Source organism: Echinops telfairi, unplaced genomic scaffold (genome assembly GCF_000313985.2).
Source record: "Echinops telfairi isolate 266 unplaced genomic scaffold, ASM31398v2 ScPeMD7_25;HRSCAF=90, whole genome shotgun sequence".
NCBI classification, from domain to species: domain Eukaryota; kingdom Metazoa; phylum Chordata; class Mammalia; order Afrosoricida; family Tenrecidae; genus Echinops; species Echinops telfairi.
Genome location: NW_022103922.1, coordinates 62,363 through 84,090, shown reverse-complemented (window position 1 = coordinate 84,090; position 21,728 = coordinate 62,363). Strand labels below are relative to the sequence as shown.

At 47.6% G+C, this 21,728-nt stretch overlaps 1 protein-coding gene across 1 annotated transcript in view; it reads left to right on the top strand.

The window, feature by feature from the left end:
- Window positions 1–21,728, top strand: part of CACNA1B (calcium voltage-gated channel subunit alpha1 B) — a gene marked incomplete at its 3' end in the record, with an annotated part of 175,264 nt that overhangs the window by 93,587 nt on the left and 59,949 nt on the right. Inside the window, exons 21-27 of the mRNA XM_045289335.1 lie at window positions 10,619–10,745; window positions 11,390–11,519; window positions 11,788–11,847; window positions 12,463–12,569; window positions 13,362–13,373; window positions 14,753–14,849; window positions 15,892–16,052. Of these exons, the coding sequence (XP_045145270.1) occupies window positions 10,619–10,745; window positions 11,390–11,519; window positions 11,788–11,847; window positions 12,463–12,569; window positions 13,362–13,373; window positions 14,753–14,849; window positions 15,892–16,052 (694 nt within the window). The remainder of the gene's footprint in view (window positions 1–10,618; window positions 10,746–11,389; window positions 11,520–11,787; window positions 11,848–12,462; window positions 12,570–13,361; window positions 13,374–14,752; window positions 14,850–15,891; window positions 16,053–21,728) is intronic.

Genomic DNA, 21,728 nt, shown 5'->3' with positions numbered 1-21,728 from the left:
TGAGCAGGTGCATTGTCGTGGCAAAACCAGTCCCCCGTCTGCCACTAATGCCTTTTTTGTCACCTACTGTTAACCCAATCTTTTCAGAACCTCTAAATAGAAAGCTTGGTTTAACAGTCTGATCTGGTGGAACGAACTCCAAATTCACCATCCCCCTCACATAAAAAAACAACAACAAATGAGCATCATCTCGATATTTGATTTTACTTGATGAGCTTTTTTCGGGTAAAGTGAGGATGGTGACTTCCATTGACTTGACTGATGTTTGCTTTCAGGATTGTTAGGATAGCACCATATCTAATCACCAGTAATGACCTTGGGGGGGAAAGTCTAGGTCACTTTGAAGCTGTTTTTTCAAAGCATGGCATGTTTCCCTTGGACACACTTTTTTCTTGTCAGTCAGAACCTGAGGCACAAATTTTGTAGCAACCCTGCTCATTCACAAATCTTCCATTAAAATTCACTGAACTCAGCTCCAAGATGTTCGAGATAACTTCCCCATCTCTTCAATGGTCCCCCATCGGTCTTTGAGCACAAGTGCATGAATTTTGTTAACATTTTCATCCATTTGGGAAGTTGACTGACGCCCAGGATGAGGTTTGTCATCAATTGATATTTCACCTTTTTTGAAACGAGAAAACCACTAATATACTTGAGTTATTCCCATAGCACTGTCCTTGGAAGCTGTGTTCAACATCACAACAATTTCTGCGGCATTTTTCCTGAGCAGGAAATAAAATTTCACAGCAGCATGCTCTTCTCTTAAATCGGCCATCATGTAAAACAAGGTTCAAGCGAAACTGCTTTTATGAAAAATTTCACTGTGACCAGAGAGAACTTTCCCAGGCAACGCCACTGGGTGCACTGACTCAGAGCGAGTTGCTTACTGCTTGCCTAGTGGAGAAATCGCTTATACGAAAGCTCCGCCCAGTGGCTTTTCCCCTTGCTTTTTGTGTGTGTAGGAGGGGGGGAAGATAACGGCTAACTCCTGCCCTTAAGGCCAGTGCTACAAACTAGGTATGTCACAGATGCTTCATTTGCATAGTAGGCTTGGCTGGGCTGTACCTCACTTTATTTGCAGAATTTGTAGAACAATCTCTGCAAGTTGCATACCAAGCATGGGATAGACTGCAGCTCAGGACCAGATAAAAAGTGTCAAAATGAAGATTTTTATAGCTTACCCAGGAAATGTCAATCAACCTACACAAGAGTGAAAAAATCCTCTGGGGCAGAAACCTTAGGGTTTAGAGGGGAAACGTTTCATGTTGTTTTTCCAGAGGCCTGAAAACACCTTCCATCACACTCGTACATTTCTTCCGTAATATTTCTAAATTTATTATTTTTTATTTAATGTAAAAAAAAAGACGAAGGCCTGCGGGGGGATGGACTGACACACTGGCTGCATCAGTCAGCTTAAGGCAGCAACAGCTGGGGGCTGGCGTGGGAGCAGGGGCGTTTCCCTGCGCCGTCCATCGCCTCTCTGAGTCAGCGGACTCGGCGGTACCTTCCACAGTCACTGTAGGGCCGTTCACTTGACCTCTTTCATCTCGGTGAGTCTCCTGTTGTTGTTAGGCGCCATGGAGTCAGTTCCCAAACAAACTGCATGGCCCTGCACCATTCTCACAGTTGTTGAAGCCTGCCTGCCCTCTCGGAGAGGTCTTCCTGTTTGGTGCTGAGCTCTGCTTTTCCAAGCATGATGTCCTCCAGGCACTGACCTCTCTTGACAACATGTCGAGTACGTGAGATGAAGCCTGTCCATCCTCATTTCCACGGAGCATTGTCTGTACTTCTTCCGAGACAGATTTGTTTGTTCTTGTGGCAGTCCACAATATGCTCAATATTATTTACCAACACCATAATTCAAATGCATTAATTCTTCTTCTGGTGTTTGAGGAATTGACTCATTTCGTCTAAGTTGCTAAATTTATGTGGTAGATTTGTTTGTAGCGCATCATCCCTTACCTCCCTCATGGTGTCTTCATCTGCATCCCCTGAAAACATTCCCGATGCTGATAATTTTTGTCTTCTGTCTGTTTTTCCTCTGATAGTCTCACTGAAGGTTTGTCCAGTTTCTTGATCTCTTCAAAGAATCAATTGTGTGTTTTATTAGGTTCTCCTTTTTTCCATTTTATTGACTTCTATCCTTATAATTTGCTTCTGATTTATTGTTCTAATTTCTTGAAATGAAAGCTTGATGATTTTTTTGGTCTGTTTTTTAAGATAGTATAAATTTTCCTTTTTGGCACTGATTTAGCTGCACTCCAACATGTTTTGATATGTTGTTTTTTCTTTTCTCTCTTAAAAAAATAAATAACGCTTACAGCTCTCTTTTTTTTTAAAAAAACAGGTTTGATTTTTTATTATAAACCTAAGGGGGAGTTCCATACTTCGTATTTTTTATATTGTGTGTATTTATATATCTTTTTAAAATGTTTAATCATTTTATTAGGTGCTCATACAACTCTTAATCACAGTCCATAAATACATCAATTGTGTAAAGCACATTTGTGCATTCATTGCCTTCTTACAGCTCTTATCACAATCCATCCATTCATCCATTGTGTCAAGCTCATTTGTACATGTTAATGTTCTATTTCAGTTCCATTTAAAATATTTTCCTTACAGAATTCTTCTTTGATACATGGATTGTTTAGAGTGTACTATTTAGTTTCAAGTGTTTGGAGATATTCCTCCTATCATTTTGTTATTAATACCTTTCTAATTTGATTACATTGTGGTCAGAGAACACATTCTATATGATTGTAATTCTTTTATGCCTGTTAAGGTTAGTTTTATAAAGACTCAGGATTTGCTCTATCCTGTTAGGTGTTCTGTGGGTGCTTGAAAAGAGTGTTTATTTTGCTGTGGTTGAGTGAAGTGTTCTTTTCACTAGTGATTCGATCCTGATGGAGATGTTGAATTCCTCTGTGTGCGTTCTCATTTTCTTTCTCAATTGATTAGTGGGAAGCTAGGATTCCTAAGGTCTCCAACCAAAATTGTTGAATTACCTAATTCTTCTTTTTCCATCGAATTTAATCCATTTTCTTCACATATTTTACAGCACTTTCTCTTATTTTTTGGTACCTGTATATTTAGGATTTCTATGGCTTCATGGCATTTTACTTGCACATGTTTTCTTCCAACCTACCGATGTCGTTTTATGAAAACTGATTTTCTTGAAGACACATACGGAAGGGACATGACTCTCACTCTGCCTTTTACTTAGTGTGTTTAGACGGTTTACATTTAATGTGATTCATCGGTGAACGTCACGCTGCTGTCATTGTTTTCTTTTGTCTTTTGTCTGTTTTTAATTTTCTGGTTTATTTTTTTCTGTATTCCTGTGTGTTATGTGAACATTTTCTATGACTATTTTGATATACTCATAATGTTTTAGAGTATACATCGTTGATAAATTGTTTTCAGTGGTTACTTTTGGCATTACATTTTGTATGTGTTACTTAACCCCTGCTGTTGAGGTTATTTTACCAGTTCTTGTGAATTATAGAAACCTTACCTCTTTTGATGCCCCATATCCTTCTCTGTGTATATTTTAATCGTCTTAAAATCTTTTCTAGGTGCATTAAGAATCAGCATACTATGTTATAATGTTTGCTTCAAGCCCCACATATAATTTATAAAACAAGAAGAAAAGGAAAGCCTATTTTATTTATTCATGTTTAGTCTTTTGTCCTTCCTTCTGTTCCAAGATGTCCACTTTTATAGTTTCATTTCTTTTCTGAGAACCTTATTTAGCTATTGTTTTTGGGAAGGTCTGTGGATGAGGAATTCTCTTGTTTTCTTCATCTGAGGGTGCCTTGATTTCTCCTTCCTTTCCAGGATACTCTCACTGGGCGTAGGATTCTGGGTTGACAGTTGTTTTTTTTTCAGCACTTGGAAAATGTGCCTCTTCCTTCTGGCCTCCATGAGAAATCCACTGTCACTCGAATTCTTTTCTTCCTGTAGGTAAGATGTTATTTCTTTCACTGCTTCGAGATTTTTTTCTTTGTCTTGATTTCTCAGGAGTTTGATTATGATGTGTTTCATGCAGATTTCTGAGTGTATTCTGTTTGTGGTTCTCTGGGCTTCTTGGGTCTAGGTTTTCGTCCCTTGCCAATTTTAGAAACTTTTCCTTCTTTTATCTTTTGGAATACTTCTTCAGCTCCCTCCTCCTTTCTTCTTTATTCAGGGACTCTGAGGACACAAATGTTAGCTCTTTTGCTATAGTCCTGTAGGTCCCAGTCCTCTGTTCATTTTTCAAGTCTATTTTTGCTCTCTTCAGGTTGGGTAGTATCTCTTGTTCGATCCTCAGTTCGCTGATTCTTCTCTCCATTCTATTCTGCTATTAAGCCATCTGTTGTTTAATTTGGGGTATTTTATTTTCCAACTTAAATGTCTTCATTTCTTATTTCTTTACTGACACGTTCTGTTCCTTTTCATTTGTTTCAAGTATGTTTATAATTTCCCACTGATGCTTTCGCTGATGGGTGCCTTATATCGAGGCTGTCCTGATGGTGATGGTGCCTGTGGGCTGTCTTGTCTTACTCAAGTTGAACTTTTCCTGGTTCTTGGTATGATGAGTGATTTTTCAAACGTTTGAGAATTGTTTTTTATATATGTGTGTGTGTTTAGGAATATATCCGATAGTGTTTGCCAGTTCAACATGTTTTACATGTACGTTACTCACGCTGTTCAACCATCACCACTCACTCTCCATTGCCAAGTTTCCTAACATGATTAACAGAAACGCAGTGCTCCCTGCACCATGACTCTCTTCTCCTTCCCTCCTGCTCCTGATAACCACTAATAAACTCTGATTTGTATGCATTTGCTAGTCTAGATAATGCACAGAGTGGGAGTATGCAGTATTTGTCTTTGTGTGATTGATGAACGTAAACTTAATGCATCTTCAAGGTTCATCGATGTTGTAGCATGTATCAGGACTTCATGTTCTCTTTGTGGGTGAGTAATAAGACATTTTATGTCTATACTGCATCTTATGTATCCATTTAATGTGTGATTTTTGATAGAAACCTAGGCATTTTTTTATTAGGTGCCCATGAATCATACGTATAGCTTCTGTTATATCTTTTCTGCTACCACTCTGGGAACCCACACCAAACTTTTGTTCTTGAGTCCATGCCGACTCACAGGGACCCTGTGGGACATTGTAGAACAGCCCTGTGGGTTTCCTACACAGTCACTTCACGGGAGTAGAAAACCACAAACTGCTGACCTTGTGGTTATCAGCCCAACTCGTAACCAGAGCTCCTCAGGGAAGGGTGTTCCCTGGTTGAGGTAGGAGTACAGCTTTCTTACTTGGGCTCCATTGACATCTATATCCTCGTCATGGGTGGATTTCAGCTCCCTGCTCTGCCTTCTGCTGACACTGTCCTGGCTGCTCCTCATTACTGCTCCTCACGGAGCCTCCACTGACAGAATGGGGTTGGTCTCAGTACCACTGGGTACCAGTAAAAATTTCAATGCTCTACCAGCACTTACCCTAGCAAAGAAGGGTAGGATGCCTCCTTAGTGCCGAATGGGAGTTGAAGTCCCAGCTGACATTGTAGTGAGGGGACCTGGCCACCCTGTGTTTCTACTCCCCACTTTACTCTCCGATATCACCCTTCTAAGTGTGATATCTAAGTGTGCATCATTATGTTCTGGTGTGGTTGGAAGTCTAGGCTCCCGACTAGGCCTATGCTGGCATGGCTGGAAGTGGCGTGTGTGTGTGTGTGTGTGTGTGTGTGTGTGTGTGTGTGTGTGTATGTGTGTGTGTGTGTGTGTGTGTGTGTATGTGTGTGTGTTGGGCTGGCTGGAGCTGCCCCTCTTCCTGCCCTTTGCTAGGGAGAGGTGGCTTTTGTTGAGGACTTTATTTAATTTTGTCTGCACCAGCATTTCCAGCACCAACACTGGGATACAAGAAGCAAAAAGAAAATGCAGAATGCTCGTTGCTCCTGTCGCTTGCTGTTGTTGACTTACTGCTGCTGCTTATGTTTGTTTTATACATTCTACTCCATCTGTCCAGAAGCCAAAGTGTTATGTATAGTGGAAGGCTTGAGGGATTTTTGTTTTGTTTTAGACGTACATTGTTACATTACTATTTGCTGGAAAAACTATTCTGTTTCCATTGAGTTGTCGGGGGTGTGGGGGGAGGCGTTGGCCACAGAGCAGGAAAAGCTGTGCTTAGACTTGCCAGCATCTGTAGCCTGGGTTGAGGAGCAGGAGAAAGATGGGCTTCTCTAATTCCGTAAAGAGTTACAGTCTCAGAAACTCACAGGGGCAGCTCGGCAGCTCACCCCCCCTCTAGGGTCACTGGCATCGAGTTTGGGTTTTTGGTTTTCAATATCCCAATCACTGGCTTTCTTTTTTAAAATCATTTTATTGGGGGCTCGTACAGCTCTTATCACAATCCATACCTACATTGTGTCAAGCACATTTGTACATATGTTGCCATCATCATTTTCTAAAACATTTGCTTTCTACTTGAGCCCTTGGTATCAGCTCATCTCCCGCTGCTCTCCTCTTCCCTCCCTCATGAACCCTTGATAATTTATTAAATTTTGTTTCATGCCTTACATCCTCTTTTCTGTTGTCTGTCCCCCAGGGAGGGGGTTATATGTAAATCATTGTGATTGGTTTCCCCTTTCTCCCCCAACCTTCTCCATACCCTCCTGGTATTGCTGCTCTCATTGGTCCTGAGGGTTTATCTGTCCTGGATTCCCTGTGTTTGGGGCTCTTACCTATACCCATCACTGTCTTTCATGATCACCATTTTGTCTTTCTTTCTGCTTTTTAACTTCTGTTCTGATTTGTGTTTTCTTTTTCTTTATTTATTTAATATTCTTTTTGTAATTGGTTAGCTGGATATTCAGCTTATGAGAGTTGGACCTTTTTACTTTGCTAGTATAAGTGTTTAATGCTTTAAGAATTACTTTAATTGCCTCTTACAAGTTTTGTAACATGTTTTTATATTTTAATTCTACATATTTTATCAGTTTTGTTATGGTTTCTTCTTTGATCCATTGCTTACTTAGACATGTTTTAAACCCCCAAATATCAGAGGTTTCACTAATTTCTTTTTGGCTTATTTACTTAGCTTTAAAATTAATTGATTAGCTTATTTATTTGTTTTCTACTGGTTGAATAATGCCTTCTGTGTTGCATCATTCTTTGAATATTGGATTATCAATTTGGGCTCCCTTCCTTCTTTCACCTCCTTGTGGTCAAAGAACATCCTCTCCAGTTCTTCACCATGGGTGAAGTTCGATGGGGTGATTTCTCAGGCTGCCTCACAAACCTGACATGCCACTGCTTGTGGAAGGTAACTTCGCTGCGCGGAGGCTCCCTGCGCATCACTTCTGTCAGCACATTGAGGGTACTTCCCTGTCTTCTGCCTGCTGTTGTTTCTCCTGAGAAGCAGTCATCAGTCTAATTGTTGTTCCTTTGTGTGCAATCTGTCTCCTGTGAAGGCTTCTTACGTAAAAGCCCACTTCATCTGGGAAATCGAAGCTTTGAAGCAGTGGAGAGACAAGCGCCACGTACCCCTGCTTTTGTCACTCGCCACCAGTAATTATCGACATTGTGCCAGTCTTGTTTCACTTATGCGTCTCGTTTTTGTTCGGCTGTATTATTTTACTCATCAGTATGCCAGTAAGCAGTTCTTAGCCGTCAAGGTTGTTACATCGCCAGTGATATCAATTCGCTGTCCACTGAGTTGGCTCTGATTCACGTTTAGCAAGGAGACATTGCCCAGTGCTGTGCCTCCTCCAGTCATTGCTGGGTGTCTGTCCGTCTCGCTGAGCCTTTCTCTCTCTTCTTCTGCTGACCCATTACTGCAGCAGGCATGTGCTTCACCAGCATGGCCCTCCTCCCAACATGTCCAAAGCAAACAAGACCAGCTCTGCCCCACTGCCTCGAAGGAGCTTCTGTCTTCTTCTCAGAACACGTTTGTTCTGCCATCCGCCAACATCACAGCCTGCATCCGTTTTCCTCTGGTCTTCAGCTGTCCATTCTGCTCACGTAACTGGCGAATGAAAATACCCTGACAGCTGTCCATTCTGCTCACGTAACTGGCGAATGAAAATACCCTGACTTGGGTCGGGAGCACCTGAGCCCTCAGGTGGATGTCTTAGCTTTTTAACACCTTCAAGAAGTTCTTTGTAGCAGATTGACCCCATCAAAAGGGGCTTGGTTTCTAGACTGCTGCTTCCATGAGTGTTGACTGTGGATCCGAGTAAAATAAATCTTTTAATGCTAAAACGGCCCATCTTTGAGCTTTGCGAGCCCCGCAAAGTTGGCTCTCCTGCTCCTGCATGCCAGTAACAGCTTGGTTTTCATCGAGGTGGCAGGCTTGTTTTGTACTTGTCCTGCCCAGGCCTGGAATTCGCCATTTTCCCAATAAGATCTGTGTGCTGGATGCTGCCTGCATTCTCCAGGACACTTGTGATTTATTTCTACTTATAGACACATCAGAGGACTGGGTGTGTGGTGGCAGCCCCTCCTTCTGCTCTGTGTGGTGAGCCGTAGGTATCAAGAGCCTCCCTCCGATGGCTTCTCTGCTTGTCTTTGGTCCTTGTTTGCAGATACTGCAGACTGAACTTCTGCTCACCCGGTTTCGAATCTGGTTTTCTTCTTTGAAGGTTGTGTGTGTGTTGGGTGCTTCAGAGATGATAGAAGCTCTGGATGGTCTTGCCTTCCTTGAGCAATCGAGAACGACCTTGATGCCGTCCGGGTTTGGTTTGAGTTGTCACTGTGCCCGGTGCCATCAAGTAGAGGGGCTTAGAGCGTCCTTATTTTGTCTTTGCCCTTGGGTGTGTGGGCTGCCCTTGATCCCTGGGTGTATGTGCCTCCAACCTGCTTCCCAGCCCCCACGCTCATGGGGCTTCACAGGTCTTCATAGCCACCCACCTGGGCCCTTCTGTCCCCGCCATTCTTGTTTGCCTGCATTTCCACGTACACTATCGAATGGGCCGACCAGTTAGATCAGCGGGGATGCTGACCAGGCTTACCTGAAGCTAAAGATCCATTTGGAGGGACCTGCCTTCTTTAGAATGTCGAGTCATCTAATTGCGCGTCCATGGTTTTATTCCTCCATTTTTTATAGGTCTTCAATGTCTTGAAAGATGGTTTCGCAGTTTCCCAGAACGAGGTCATGCACATCTCTCTAGGATTTATTCCAAGATATTTGATGTTTTCTGATTCTGTTTTAAATGGAATGTTTTATTTTTTCATTCTTCATTGGTATGTAGAGAAATATAGTTGATTTTTGTGGGTGGCCTTGTATGTAACCAACAGTCTTGCGAAATTAACTTAGAGGCTTGAACAGTCTGTTTATATCATGTCATCTCCAAATAATGGCAGTTTTATTTTTCCCTTGCCAACCTTGTACTATGGGCTGGGCTTCTAACCATGGCAAGGCCAGCCATCCAAACCCACCACCTGTTCCATGGGAGAAGGAAAGGCATTCTGCCCCTGGGAAGACTTACGTCCTCCAATCCCACAGAGGCAGCCCTGCTCTATCTTTTTGAGTAGCTGTGAGTTGACATCACCCCGAGGGGGTGAGTTGAGTGGCGTTACCCCATTTCCTTGGCCAGGCTCTGCAGCGGACTGGACGTGGTGGTGGCCGCCATGGTTCTCTGGTTCCCAGCGTCTGGGGAATAGTCAATGGCGCATTGTTAGAGGCCATGTGCTGCTGTCTTTGCAAACGTCCTGCTCAGGTCAAAGGTCTGGTCTCCTAGTCCGTTCAGAACTGTCCTTAGCATGAATGGGCGCTGCAATATATGGCATGCTTTTTCTGAATCTCTCAAGTTGATCATATGGTTTTCTCCAGGGCTCTTGATAATTGGTTGAAATACACTGATTTTTAAGTGTTCCCCAGGAACACGTGGGCTGTGGTGCACCGCTTGGTCCAGTCTGTTGGGTCTTCTTTCGGAGGCGGCAGTGGGAGGGCTAGTGTGCCAACGTGCTGCACTGCCAGCCTGCGCATCCCTGAACTTGGGTTCCCAGAAAGGTCTCTGGAACCTCTCTCCCCCGGACTGTGACATGAGAGACCAGATGGGGGCAAAGGTTATGCCAGGACAACAAAGTCTGCCTCAAAGGGAATAAGGAACACAGGCATTTTAACTCCTAGAGTTCTGGTTTGTGTATTAGGCAGAGCCTAAGGGGACCCAGGGTGCTGACATGCTCAAGGACAGGCTTGGGAAGGTGCTGCCAGAAGGTGGGGCCCCAGGCAGATAACAGACTCTGCTGTCTCCTAGCCTGGCAGGGTGGCCCCTTCTCAGGGGGTCACAACCAGGCCAAGCTGACTGTGTGCAGCCTCTGTGTCCCTTCCCTGATGCCCAAGGTTCCTTCAGGGGCAGGGAGCTCCCACGAGGGGCAATTGATGGGCTGGTCTTTGCAGGAGCAAGAGCGCCCCCCTACCCCCTGCACTCTGGTATGATGCGCTCATTCTTCTTGCCAGTGGTGAGGCGGGTCGGGCAGGGTCTCCAACCTCAGTGCCAGTTTCGACCTGCCTGTGACAATGCCTGAAGGCCCCACTGTGTTGTCAGACTCCACAGCAGGAAGAGCATTCACACAGTGCCCACAGCCCTAACGTGGCCCCATGTCCTCCTTGAAGGTGGAAACGTGGACTCGGAGAGCCCGGCCGAGGGGAAGAAGGAAGCGGATGCTAACGGTGCTGCGAGGGGCGGCCCCAGACCGATGGTCCCATACAGCTCCATGTTCTGCCTGAGCCCCGCCAACCTGTGAGTCCCTGCCAGCCGCCTGGCCCTGCTCCACCTCACTCTCCCGAGGTGCAGTACTGAACACCAGTCAGATTCGCACCTGTGTGGCACTCTCTGCTCACCTCAGACACGCTCACCCGCTAGTCATCATGGCAGCACCCCTGAGGGGCTCATCACACCTCATTTCACTTGTTCAGTGCTGGTAGGGAGTGCTTCTGAATGCTGTGTGCTTAGCCTGCTTCCCCTCCCCACCATGGGACACATCCCTGCCCAAGGTACTCCCATTCCCCCTGCACACAACCCCACCCATACCCACCTGCAACCAGGTCCCACCACACCCACTTACAACTCCGTCCATACCACCCTGCACATGACCTCACCCATACCACCTGCACACAGCCCGCACCCACGTCTCTAGATGTGCACACATGCCTGTCTGCCCCCTATATCTGTTCACCCTTGGCTCACACGTGCACTTGTCACGGATCCATCGCCACCTCCCATCCCAGGCACTGGCATGAATACAACAAATATTCGTGTGCCAGAAAGCATCCCAGGGCCTTGCTAAGGTGCATGCTTGTGAGCGAGGCAGGCCACCCCCCAGACAAGGTTGTGAGGCCCCGATCTGACCTCTGGGGCTCAGATGATAATCCTTCTGCCCCCAGGCTCCGCCGCTGCTGCCATTATGTTGTGACCCTGCGGTACTTCGAGATGGTCATCCTTGTGGTCATTGCCCTGAGCAGCATCGCCCTGGCTGCCGAGGACCCTGTGCACACAGACTCCCCCAGGAACAACGTGAGTAGTCTGCCCAGGGCGGGGTCTCCGGGGTGCCAGGGCTTCCTGATGAGTAAGTACTCCTTTCTCTGGCTGGACAGTCCTAGGACACCTGGCCAATACTGATAGGAAGTTCAAGGTGACTCAGGAGTCAGAGCCAGATAAGAAGGGCTCTGGTCAGAGGGACCTTACCCTGAGCCCTCTCTCCCTCCCTCCTCCAGCACTCATAGTGGGTGTTCTGGCTCAGAGCCTGTCGGCCGCTGAGAACTGCCTTCTTGTGTGGTCCTAGGTCCTGAAGTACATGGACTACCTCTTCACTGGAGTCTTCACCTTCGAGATGGTGATCAAGGTGAGCTATGAGACTCCCTCAGGGCCCAGCGTCCCCTCACCCCTCAAAATCAAGTGGGGACAAGGGTGGACAGCGGTTCTGATCTTCTGTTTTGAGAACACGTGTTGGTTGCATCGAGGCCCCCAGGGGTGCAATTCAGGCCACGTCTCCCCCACAAGATGGCGTTGACCCCGTGTCTCCTCTTTCCCAGACAGTTGATCCGTCATGTCCCCTCCCCCCGAGAGGACGTGATCCCTCAGACCTCTCCCCACTAGACAGTGTGACCCACCATGTCCCCTTCTCATGGCCTCTCCCCTCCAGACAGTGTGACTCCTCATGTCCCTTCCCCCTGAGGGTGTGGCCAGCACACCCTCTTTGATGAGATGTGTACCCCTTCCCTGCTACCCTGCACCCTAAAGAAGCGGTTCTCAACTTGTGGGTCACAGGCCCTTTGGGGGTCGAATGACCCTTTCACAGGGGTCGTCCGATTCATAACAGTAGCAAAATGACAGTTATGAAATAGCAATGAAAATAGTGTAATGGTTGGGGGTCAGCACAGCATGAGGAGCTGTGTTAAAGGGTTGTGGCATTAGGAAGGTTGAGAACCGCTGCCCTAAAGCATGTTTCATCCCAAAGATGGTTGACCTGGGATTGCTGTTGCACCCTGGGGCCTACTTCCGGGACCTGTGGAACATCCTGGACTTCATTGTGGTCAGTGGCGCCCTGGTGGCATTTGCCTTCTCGTAAGTACTTGTGTCGGTTGTGGGCACTCCATGAGGCTGCAACTCCCAGAGCTCTGCAGTGTGGGTTTAGGGAGGGAGTGGGGCCCGTCTGCCTCCCTGCCCAGGTGGGATTCACCCTCCACTTGGGGCTTTCAGGGAAGCCCCCACTGTAGCCGCACACCCCCCCCCCGCCCCAGGCCTCTCTGAGTTCCTTGGGGCCACTCAGGGCTCTCTCCATCACTCAGGGGTTCAGAGTACAGGGCGACCAGCTCTGGTTGGCTGGCAGAGCATGCTCCCCATGGTGTCTGGCCAAATGCTTCTGGCTGGGCCAGGGCCATGGCCTGAGAAGGGCCACCCCTGTAGAGATGAGTGGCATCAACTGGTGGGGTCCTTCAGGACCCCTTAACCTGACTCTGGTGGGTTGGCCCAGGTGACCTCCAGCCTTTTCTGCCCTAGTGGTCAGCCAGAGCACCTGGGCAGCCCCTCCTGGCAGGGCTCAGACTATGCCTCTATTGTCCACTGGGCTGGAGCCTGGGTCTGGCTCCCTTAGACAGAGGCAAGGTCCAAGGGCACAGGTGGGCCAGGGCTGGCCACCCTGGAGGCCAAGGGAGATGCAGGAGTAGGGAAGACCCCGAGGTGACAGGCACTGAGGAGGTGGGGGGCCTTCTCTTCTCTGGTGAGAGGGGTGTCCCTTCTACTGCTCAGGATGAGGGCCGGTGCTCCCTAGACAGAGGCCCCTCTTGGCGAAGGCTGTCCCCTCTGGCATCACTGACCTGTGTTCTCTTTGTCTTCCTGTTGCTGGACTCTCGGTAGGAGCTTCATGGGGTAATGCCTCCCCCACCCCTCACACTGCCCCCAACATCGTAGTCACTCTGACCACCGACCTCATGCCCCTCCCCCCATCCACATCACCTTCACTGACTGCATGCTGCCTGCCTGGGACAGGGCCAGGCTGGGGCTGGCTGGGCCTAAGGGACATGTGACCCCATGAGCAGGGCAACCAAGCAAGTGCTGGGGGGCGGGGGGTGGGGTGGGGACAAGGGGTATGGGTGGGAGTGGCCAGTCTGAGGAACTCGGAGGAGGACAACCACTCGGAGTCTCCAGGGGGCACTGGGAGAGTGGCCTCTCAAGGGTGGCCTTGAGTGAGTGCACCCCACGCCCCTGAGCCCGCTTCCCCTTGGCTCTGCAGCGCTGGGTCAAGGCCTCCTGTCGGGTTTGCTTTGCACCTGAGCTGGAGCCATGAGTGTGGACTCCTGTACGTCTCAGGAGACCTCCACTGTATACCCCTGGTGGATACAGAGACCCTGGGCTAGCTCTCGTCCCCCCATGGCCAGTTCTCAGGTGCTATTCAGGCTAGTTCCTGGGCCTTTGACTCTGAGAAGCACTGCTCTGAGTGGTGAGGAGCACTACTCTGAATGAGGAGGCACACTGCCCTGAGAAAGGAATGCTATCCTGAGTGAGGAGGAGCACTGATCTTAGTGAAGAGGAACATTACCCTGAATGAGGAGGAGCATTACCCTCAGTGAGGAGCACTGCCCTGAGTGGCTGCTGAGCCTGGCCTTGCACATGTTCCATGCCAGACGTGTTCTGACTTCCTGTTTCACCACTCTTTCCTGTCTGCACCCTTCAGGGTTGTCTTGAGTCTGTCTGTCCAGTGTTTTATTTTCTTTGTCTGCCCATCCCCTGGTCACCTCTGCCAAGATCTAACATTGTCTCTTCCTCTTTCCCTCCCTGCAGCGCTCTGGGCCTCCTCTCCCCCTCATCCCTCTGTCTGGGTTTCATCAGCCGAGGGAGCCTTAGGCAGGCAGGGAGAGCCACAGGGGTGGGGTCTTACTATCCCAAGAGGCAAGAAGGATACAATGCCACAGTGCCCTTGGCCTGGTCTGTGTGCCTGCCCATCTTTGTCTGCCCTTTGGAGGCTGGCTCAGCAACAGCTCTAGGAAGCTGGCTTCGCTGTGTGTCCTGGAACCTTCTGAAGCTGCAAACAGTGGCTATGCTCAGGGCCAGGCGCTTCCCACGTGGGTATTAGGCACCTGCTGACCCTGGCCCTGGTGCCTGCCCACCTGACATGGACACTGGCTAGCCTGGTGGGGGCATGGCTGAACCCTGCCCCTGGGTCCTCTTGATCCCAAGACAGAATGCATGTGGGGGCCATGTGCACCCCAAGGGTCCTGCCTGTCTGCATCTGTGGCTTCTCCTTCTAGAGGATCCAAAGGGAAAGACATCAACACCATCAAGTCCCTGCGAGTCCTGCGTGTCCTGAGACCCCTGAAGACCATCAAAAGACTGCCAAAGCTCAAGGTTGGAGCTGTGGGGTGGGCTAGTGTATGCACATACAGCCTGCTTGTGTGTCCATGCACGTTGTGTGCACTTGTGTATGTGTGATGCTGCATGCATGTAGACACCTATACGCCTGGCCTCTCCCACTGCGCCTTTCCACATGGGTGGGATGAGTACGGGAAGCCCCTGATTTATCTTCTCAGCTCATGCGCCTGTGGGGCGGGGTGGGCTTGTACACAGCAGCCTTACCCAGGGCTCCTCTTCCTTAGCCCAGGACCTCCAAGTGGCTGAGGGTTGGTGGAGCACGGCTGAGGTTCTGAAGAAAGGAAAGAGTGGGCACCTACATTCCCTGTGCTAAGCACCGCCAATGGCGGCCTGCCCTGGCTGAGGGGACGGGACTGTGCTGTCCCATGGAGAGCCCCTGTAGCTTCATGCCACAGGCCAGCCTGGTTCGCAATGCAGAGGCTGTGGGCACACACACAAGCAATTTGCTTCGAGTCAGAGTGAAGGGCAGGTGGACCGGACTGTGCGGCGGCACGGAAGGTGGGCTTGGCTGTGCGTGCTAAGGCAGTGGATGGGGGCTGGGACCGTGGCAGTTTTGGGAAGAGCGGGCACTCAGCAAGGGCTGTGGCTCAGCTGTGCCAGCCAGAAGCACAGATCAGGGCACTGAAAGATGCATGTTTGTGGCTGTGTCCAAAGAGGTGCCAGGAGGATGGGCCCACCTTAGAGGCCCAGTTGGTAATGGCAGCAGATGACGATCACCTCAGGGCCACAAACAAACGCTCCCTGCCCCAGACTGGCACCCAGCACTGCCGCAGCTGTCCCGGGCCACCCTGGCTAGCTGAGTAAGTGGGTGCTGCCCACTGCTCTTCCAGGCGCCTCTGCTCTCTCAGCCTCACTAGGACCCCTGTGAATCAGCGGTTCCTGAGGGTCTCTGCAATCGCAATCTCCCACTCCTGCTGTGGCAGGAGCAGGGGCAGATCCCCTCTGACCCACAGGCCCTCAGGCGCTTGGGGGTCTCCTCAGGGGCGGGCGATCTGAGCATTGGTGCCCTGCCCCCCAGGCCGTGTTTGACTGTGTGGTGAACTCCCTGAAGAACGTGCTCAACATCCTGGTGGTGTACATGCTCTTCATGTTCATCTTCGCTGTGATCGCCGTGCAGCTCTTCAAGGGGAAGTTCTTCTACTGCACCGATGAGTCCAAGGAGCTGGAGCGGGACTGCAGGTAAACTCAGGCAGGCCACTCGGCTTCAGAGGGAGGCTCAGCCACAGCCAGCGTGGGGACCTGCTGCCAGGGTTTACAGGTTGCACCCCTGTGTCCCCAGCACTCCTCACCACTGGTCTGCCAACTGCCAGCTGTTGAGTACTTGGGCACCTATCTGGAGGGGCCACTGGCTCCCAGACCTCAGGTGCCCAGTGTCAGTGGACAAGGCCTGTATCCCTTTTGTACTCTCACAGCATTGCTCACGCATACATAGCCCTTCTGGCTGCTGCTGTTGGGGCTGCCGGGGAGATCAAGGCGGGACCCTGTGGTCTGATTTGCGCCATTGGGGACCACCAAGGCCGGGGCAGGTACCTTATCCAAGTGGATAGGCCAGTGGAGGTCCTTTAGTGGGAGTGCATTCAGCTCTCTCCCTGCTTTCCTGAGTGGGCTGTCTGGCTCTTTCTGGTGGGTTTCTGGGCACCTTTTGCCTGATCTAAGGATGACAGTCTTTTTCCCATCCTGGGCAGTGCATTTTACTCTCTTCATGGTGTCTTACTTGGTTTTAATATAGCTCAGTTTGTTCTTTCTCTTGCAAAGGGTCAGTGCTTTTCTGTGTCCTGTTTTACAAATCGAGTCTACAGTCAGGGAGCTGTTCTCTTGTTTTCTTTCTGAAAGTTTGCATTTTGCCTTTCACTTTCAGAGATGGCGTTGGTGTGCGGTATGAGGTGGAGTTAAAGATAAATCCTCTCCAAATGGATTTCCACTTGACCCATTTGAAAAGACACCCCCGCCCTCACCCCACCCCAGCACCTTCCCAGTAAGGTCCTTGGTTTATTATTTATTTACCAGTGTTACTGAGGTATGATTAGCATGCCAAACAATCTGTTCGTTTAAAACATAGAGTCCGTGGCTTGTGGTGTAGTCTCATTCCCCAGCACCGCAATCCATTGTTGATCATGTTCTTCATTGGCTCAAAAGGACCCTTTAGTTACCACTCCCCTAGTCATACACTCTCCGAGCTGTAAGCAGCCATGAACCTGCTTTTTTGTCTCTACAGACCTGCCTGTTCTGGATGTTTCATATAAAAGGAATTATGTAATGTGTATGAAACTGGTTTCTTTCACTTGACAGTGCCTTTTGGCTACTATTAGTAATGCTGCTGTGAACATCCAAGTTTTTGTTTTTGTGTGGATGTGTTTTTACTGCATAGGGGACTTCCAAAAAGGTCATGGAAAATTCCATTATCTTTTCACTCATTTTCCTTTGAAGCTCGTGAAGCCCCCTTGTAGCCTGGGGATGCGATTCCTGGGCCCTGTGCTCACTGATTGCACAGTGGCTGCACCAGTATGCACTCCCCCAACAAGGTGCGCAGGCCCCTGTCTTCCCCATCTTCACTGACCCTCCAGTTACCTGGAGTCTGGGAGGTCCCGTCTTCCTGATGACCACAGACAGTGGAGTCTTGGCTCAGGTTTTAATGGAGTTCTTTGGGTTTTCAAATTTTACTGGTTGTAATGTGCCTCATCATATTCTGATGTCTTCATCCTGCTCCAACAGAACGACCTCCAGTGGATGGCTTTCACAGAAATGTATTCTCTCACAGCTTCCACTTCAAACTCACTGCCTCATTGTGACGCCGGTGAATTTCCAAGACTGCAACTGTTTGCAGGAATAGAAGGTCCACTCTTTCTCCTAAGGAGCTGCTGGTGGCTTTGAACTGCTAACAATGCAGATCTCAGCGTAGTTCCTAACCACTACACCACCAGGGATCCTTTGTTAGGGGCGGTTAGAAATCAAATATAGAGTGCTTGCTCTAGGGACGAGTCCTCTTTGTTGACTTTGTAGAAGGTTCTTGTCTGCTTGCAGCCTTTCTTGGAGATCTCCATGTGTGTCCCAGCATCAATGTTCCCCTGAGTTTCGGAGTTTCTCAGTCCAAGGATGCATTCTACTCCTGGGTCTCCTTTCTTGCCATAAGAAGGTCCCTGGACCTGATCACTTCTCTTTCCTTTCATCTCTTGTAAAACAAAAGATGTTGCTGTCGATGTAAGGGGGAAATTCCCCTTACAGCAGATGAAGGCTGTGACAGGGTGAAGGGGATTGCATCCCACCCTTAGTCTTCCTATTGTTTTATAACATCGAATCACATCACGGGGGAATCAGTACATAACTGTCAAACCACTGAGCATAAAGGCCCAACCACTTGAACACATGTTTTGAAGGGATGCGATTCAATCCATGACACTTGGAATTAAATCCTTTTCAGACAGATGATCGATTTGCAAATATATTCTCCCATTCTTGGATTTGTTTGTTCATTTTCTTAACAGAGTTATATGACGCACAAAAGTTTCACATTTTGGCTAATGCTAATATATCTGCGTTTCTCTATTGTTGATTGTGTTTTTGATGTGGTATCTAAGAATCTATTAGCAAATCCAAGGCAACATATATATACAAGTGTGCTTAATACAATTGAGTGATGGATTGCTATAAGATTTGCAAGAGCCCCCAATAAAATAATTAATAAAAAGAAATAAATTGATTTTAAAAAAGAAAATTCACCCTTACATTTCTTCAAAGAGTTACTTAATTAGCTCTTTGATTCATTTGGTATTATGTAAGGCAGAGATCCAGCTTCGTTCTTTTGCATGTTACAATCCAGCTGTCAAGAGCATTGGTTGAGAAAACCGTTCTTTGTCCATTGAAAAATCTTGGCATCCTTGTTGGAAATCAGTTGATCGTAATTCGTTGTTGTTGTTGTTAGTTAGTTCAGACCCACAGCGACCCTGTGTACAACAGCGTAACAGTCAGTTCAGACCCACAGCGACCCTGTGTACAACAGCGTAACAGTCAGTTCAGACCCACAGCGACCCTGTGTACAACAGCGTAACCCCGCCTGGGCCTGTGTCACCCTCACATTTGTCCTGATGCTTGAGGCCATTGTTGCAGCCACTGCGTCAGTCTCCTTGAGAGCCTTCCTCCTCTTCACTGCCCCTCTACTTTGGCAAGCATGATGCCCATCTCCAGGGACTGATCTCTCCTGACAACATGTCTAAAGTATGTAGCACAAAGTCTCACCATCCTTGCTTCTTAGGCAGACTCTGGCCATACTTCTTCCAAGACAGGTTTGTTTGTCCTTTTAGCAGTCCATGGTACGTTTAATATTCCTTACCAGCACAATTCAAACATATCAATCAAACATATTCCTTACCAGCACAATTCAAACATATCAGTTCTTCTTTGGGTCTTTCCTATTCAATGTCCAACTTTCACATGCATGTGAGGCAACTGGAAATACCCTGGCTTAGGTTAGGTGCACCTTAGTCTTCAAAGGAACATTCTTGCTTTTCACTGAAGAGGTCTTGTGCAGCAGATGTACCCAGTGCCTCACCTTGTTTAATCTCTTGACTGCTGCTTCCATGAACATTGATTTTGGATCCAAGCAAGACAAAATCCTTGACAACTTCAATCTTTTATCCATTTATACTGATGCCGCTTAATACATATACAGGTTCCGAATGAACACAATGAAAGGTTCTGTAATTCCCATTCTTTTCAAGGCTATCGATAATTTATGATCCACACAGTCAAATTCCTTTGCACAGTCAATAAAACACAAGTAAACATCTTTCTGGTAAACTCTGCTTTCAGCTCAGAACCATCTGACATCAGCAGTGATATACCTAGTTCCACGTCCTCTTCAGAATCTGGCCCGAACCTTGGGAAGCTGCCCGTCAAGGTACTTCTGCAACTGCTGTTGGGTGATCTGGAGCGAAATTTTACTTGCACGTGATATAATGCCATCGTTCTATAATTTGAGTGTTCTGTTGGGTCACCTTTCTTTGGAACGGGTACAAATATGGCTCTTTTTCAGTCAGTTGGCCAAGTAATGGTCTTCCAAACTTCCTGGCATGGACGAGCAAGTGGCTCTAGTCCTTCATCATCTTGTTGGAACATTTTAATTGGGATTTTGTCAATTTCTGGAACCTTATATTTGGCCAGTGCTTTCAATGCATCTTGGACCTCTTTAGCACCATTGGTTTTTGCTCATGTGCTACTTTCCTGAAATGGTAGAATGTCAACTAGTTCTTTTTGGTACAGTGACTGTGTATTCTTTTAATCTTTTTTTTTTTTTATGTTTCCTGCATTATTCAATATTTTTCCCACACTGTTTTTCAAATTGCAACTCAAGGCTGGAATATTTCCTTGAACTTTTTCCGTTCAATAAGCACTGAGCATCTTCTCCCTTTTTGGTTATATAACTCTCGGTCTTTGCACATTTCACTGTTTTATTTGACTGTGTGTTCTCGAGTTGCTCTGACCTTAGCTACTCTACAGTTAAGAGCAAGTTTCAGAGTCTCTTCTCGCATCCACTTTGATGTTTTTTTTTCTTTTGTTCTTAATGACTTTTTGCTTTCTTCATAAATGAAGCTCTTGATGTCCTTGTCTGGTCTTCTGTCATGCATGGTCAGTGCATCACGTCCATTCTTGAGATGTTCTCAAAATTCAGGTGGGATAGACTCAAGGTCGTATTTTCGATCTGGTGGCCTTGTTTGAAGTTTCTTCAGCTTCGATTTGAACTTACATAGGAGCAATTGGGGCTCTGTTCCGCAGTCAGCCACTGGCCTGGTTTTAGCTGCTGATGCTGGGCTTCTCCATCATCTCTTATTGCAGATGTAGACGATTTAGCTTCTTTTGTTTCTCCATATGTTTGAAAGAACTTGTACGTTGGAAAGGCTCCAGTTCACTTCAGTTTTACTTTTCTGCCTTTTGCAGCTGCTCAAGACCAGTATTTAGATCTGAGGGTAAAGAGTCTGGAGGGCTTTTTTTATCCCTCATAGACCAATTTTATTTATTTTTCCTGTTAAAATCTCCAGATTTTGCTCCCCCATCCCTCCCTTTCCCCGTCCCACCCCATCCCTGGCCCCCTCATAATCTTCAAAGTCTTGTCTATTGGTGTGTAAACCATGTTTCCTCCTCTTGTTTTCCCTTTAAAACAAGTGGTGACAGTCAGTGTTTATCTTTGTAAGACTGACTGAGCTTGCTCAGCTTAGTGCTCTCTGCTCTTATCCAGGTCTTGCCATGTGGAAGAGAGTGATCATTGTGTTTTTGTTGATGCATAAAACCCTATGCTGTGAATGTACCAGAGTCTGCGTATCCATTCTTTCATAGGTGGGGGTGCGGGTTGCTTCCGTGTTTCAGCTATTGTGGACTTTGCTACAATGCACATAGGTGCCCTAGGCCTGTTCCTGTCATGTTCTGCGTTGACTGAGGGAACATAGCCAGTAGAGAGACGGCTGGATCATCAGGCACTTGGATTTGCATTTGTTTAAGAAAGTGCCACACGGACACACTGATTTCCATGGCGGGTGTGCTTTCCACAGCCCCTCAGCAGTCACAGTGCTCCTGCCTCCTCATCCTCTCAGCATGGTATTTTCTGTTTCATTGAATTCTGCCAAAAGTGTCCGTGTGAGTTGATAACTCGTGGTTTTGACTTGTGTTTCCCTGTCTGCACACTTCTTCCTGTGGTTGTCGGCCGCCTATTTGTCATCTTGGGAAAATTGCCTATTCGTGCCTTGTGACCATTTTGAATAGGATTAGTTGTAGTTTTCTTGTTAAGGTGACGTGATTTTTTTATAGATTTTGAAGATTAGCCTTTCATCTGATTTCTTATTACTGAAAAATTTTCCCAATCTGTGG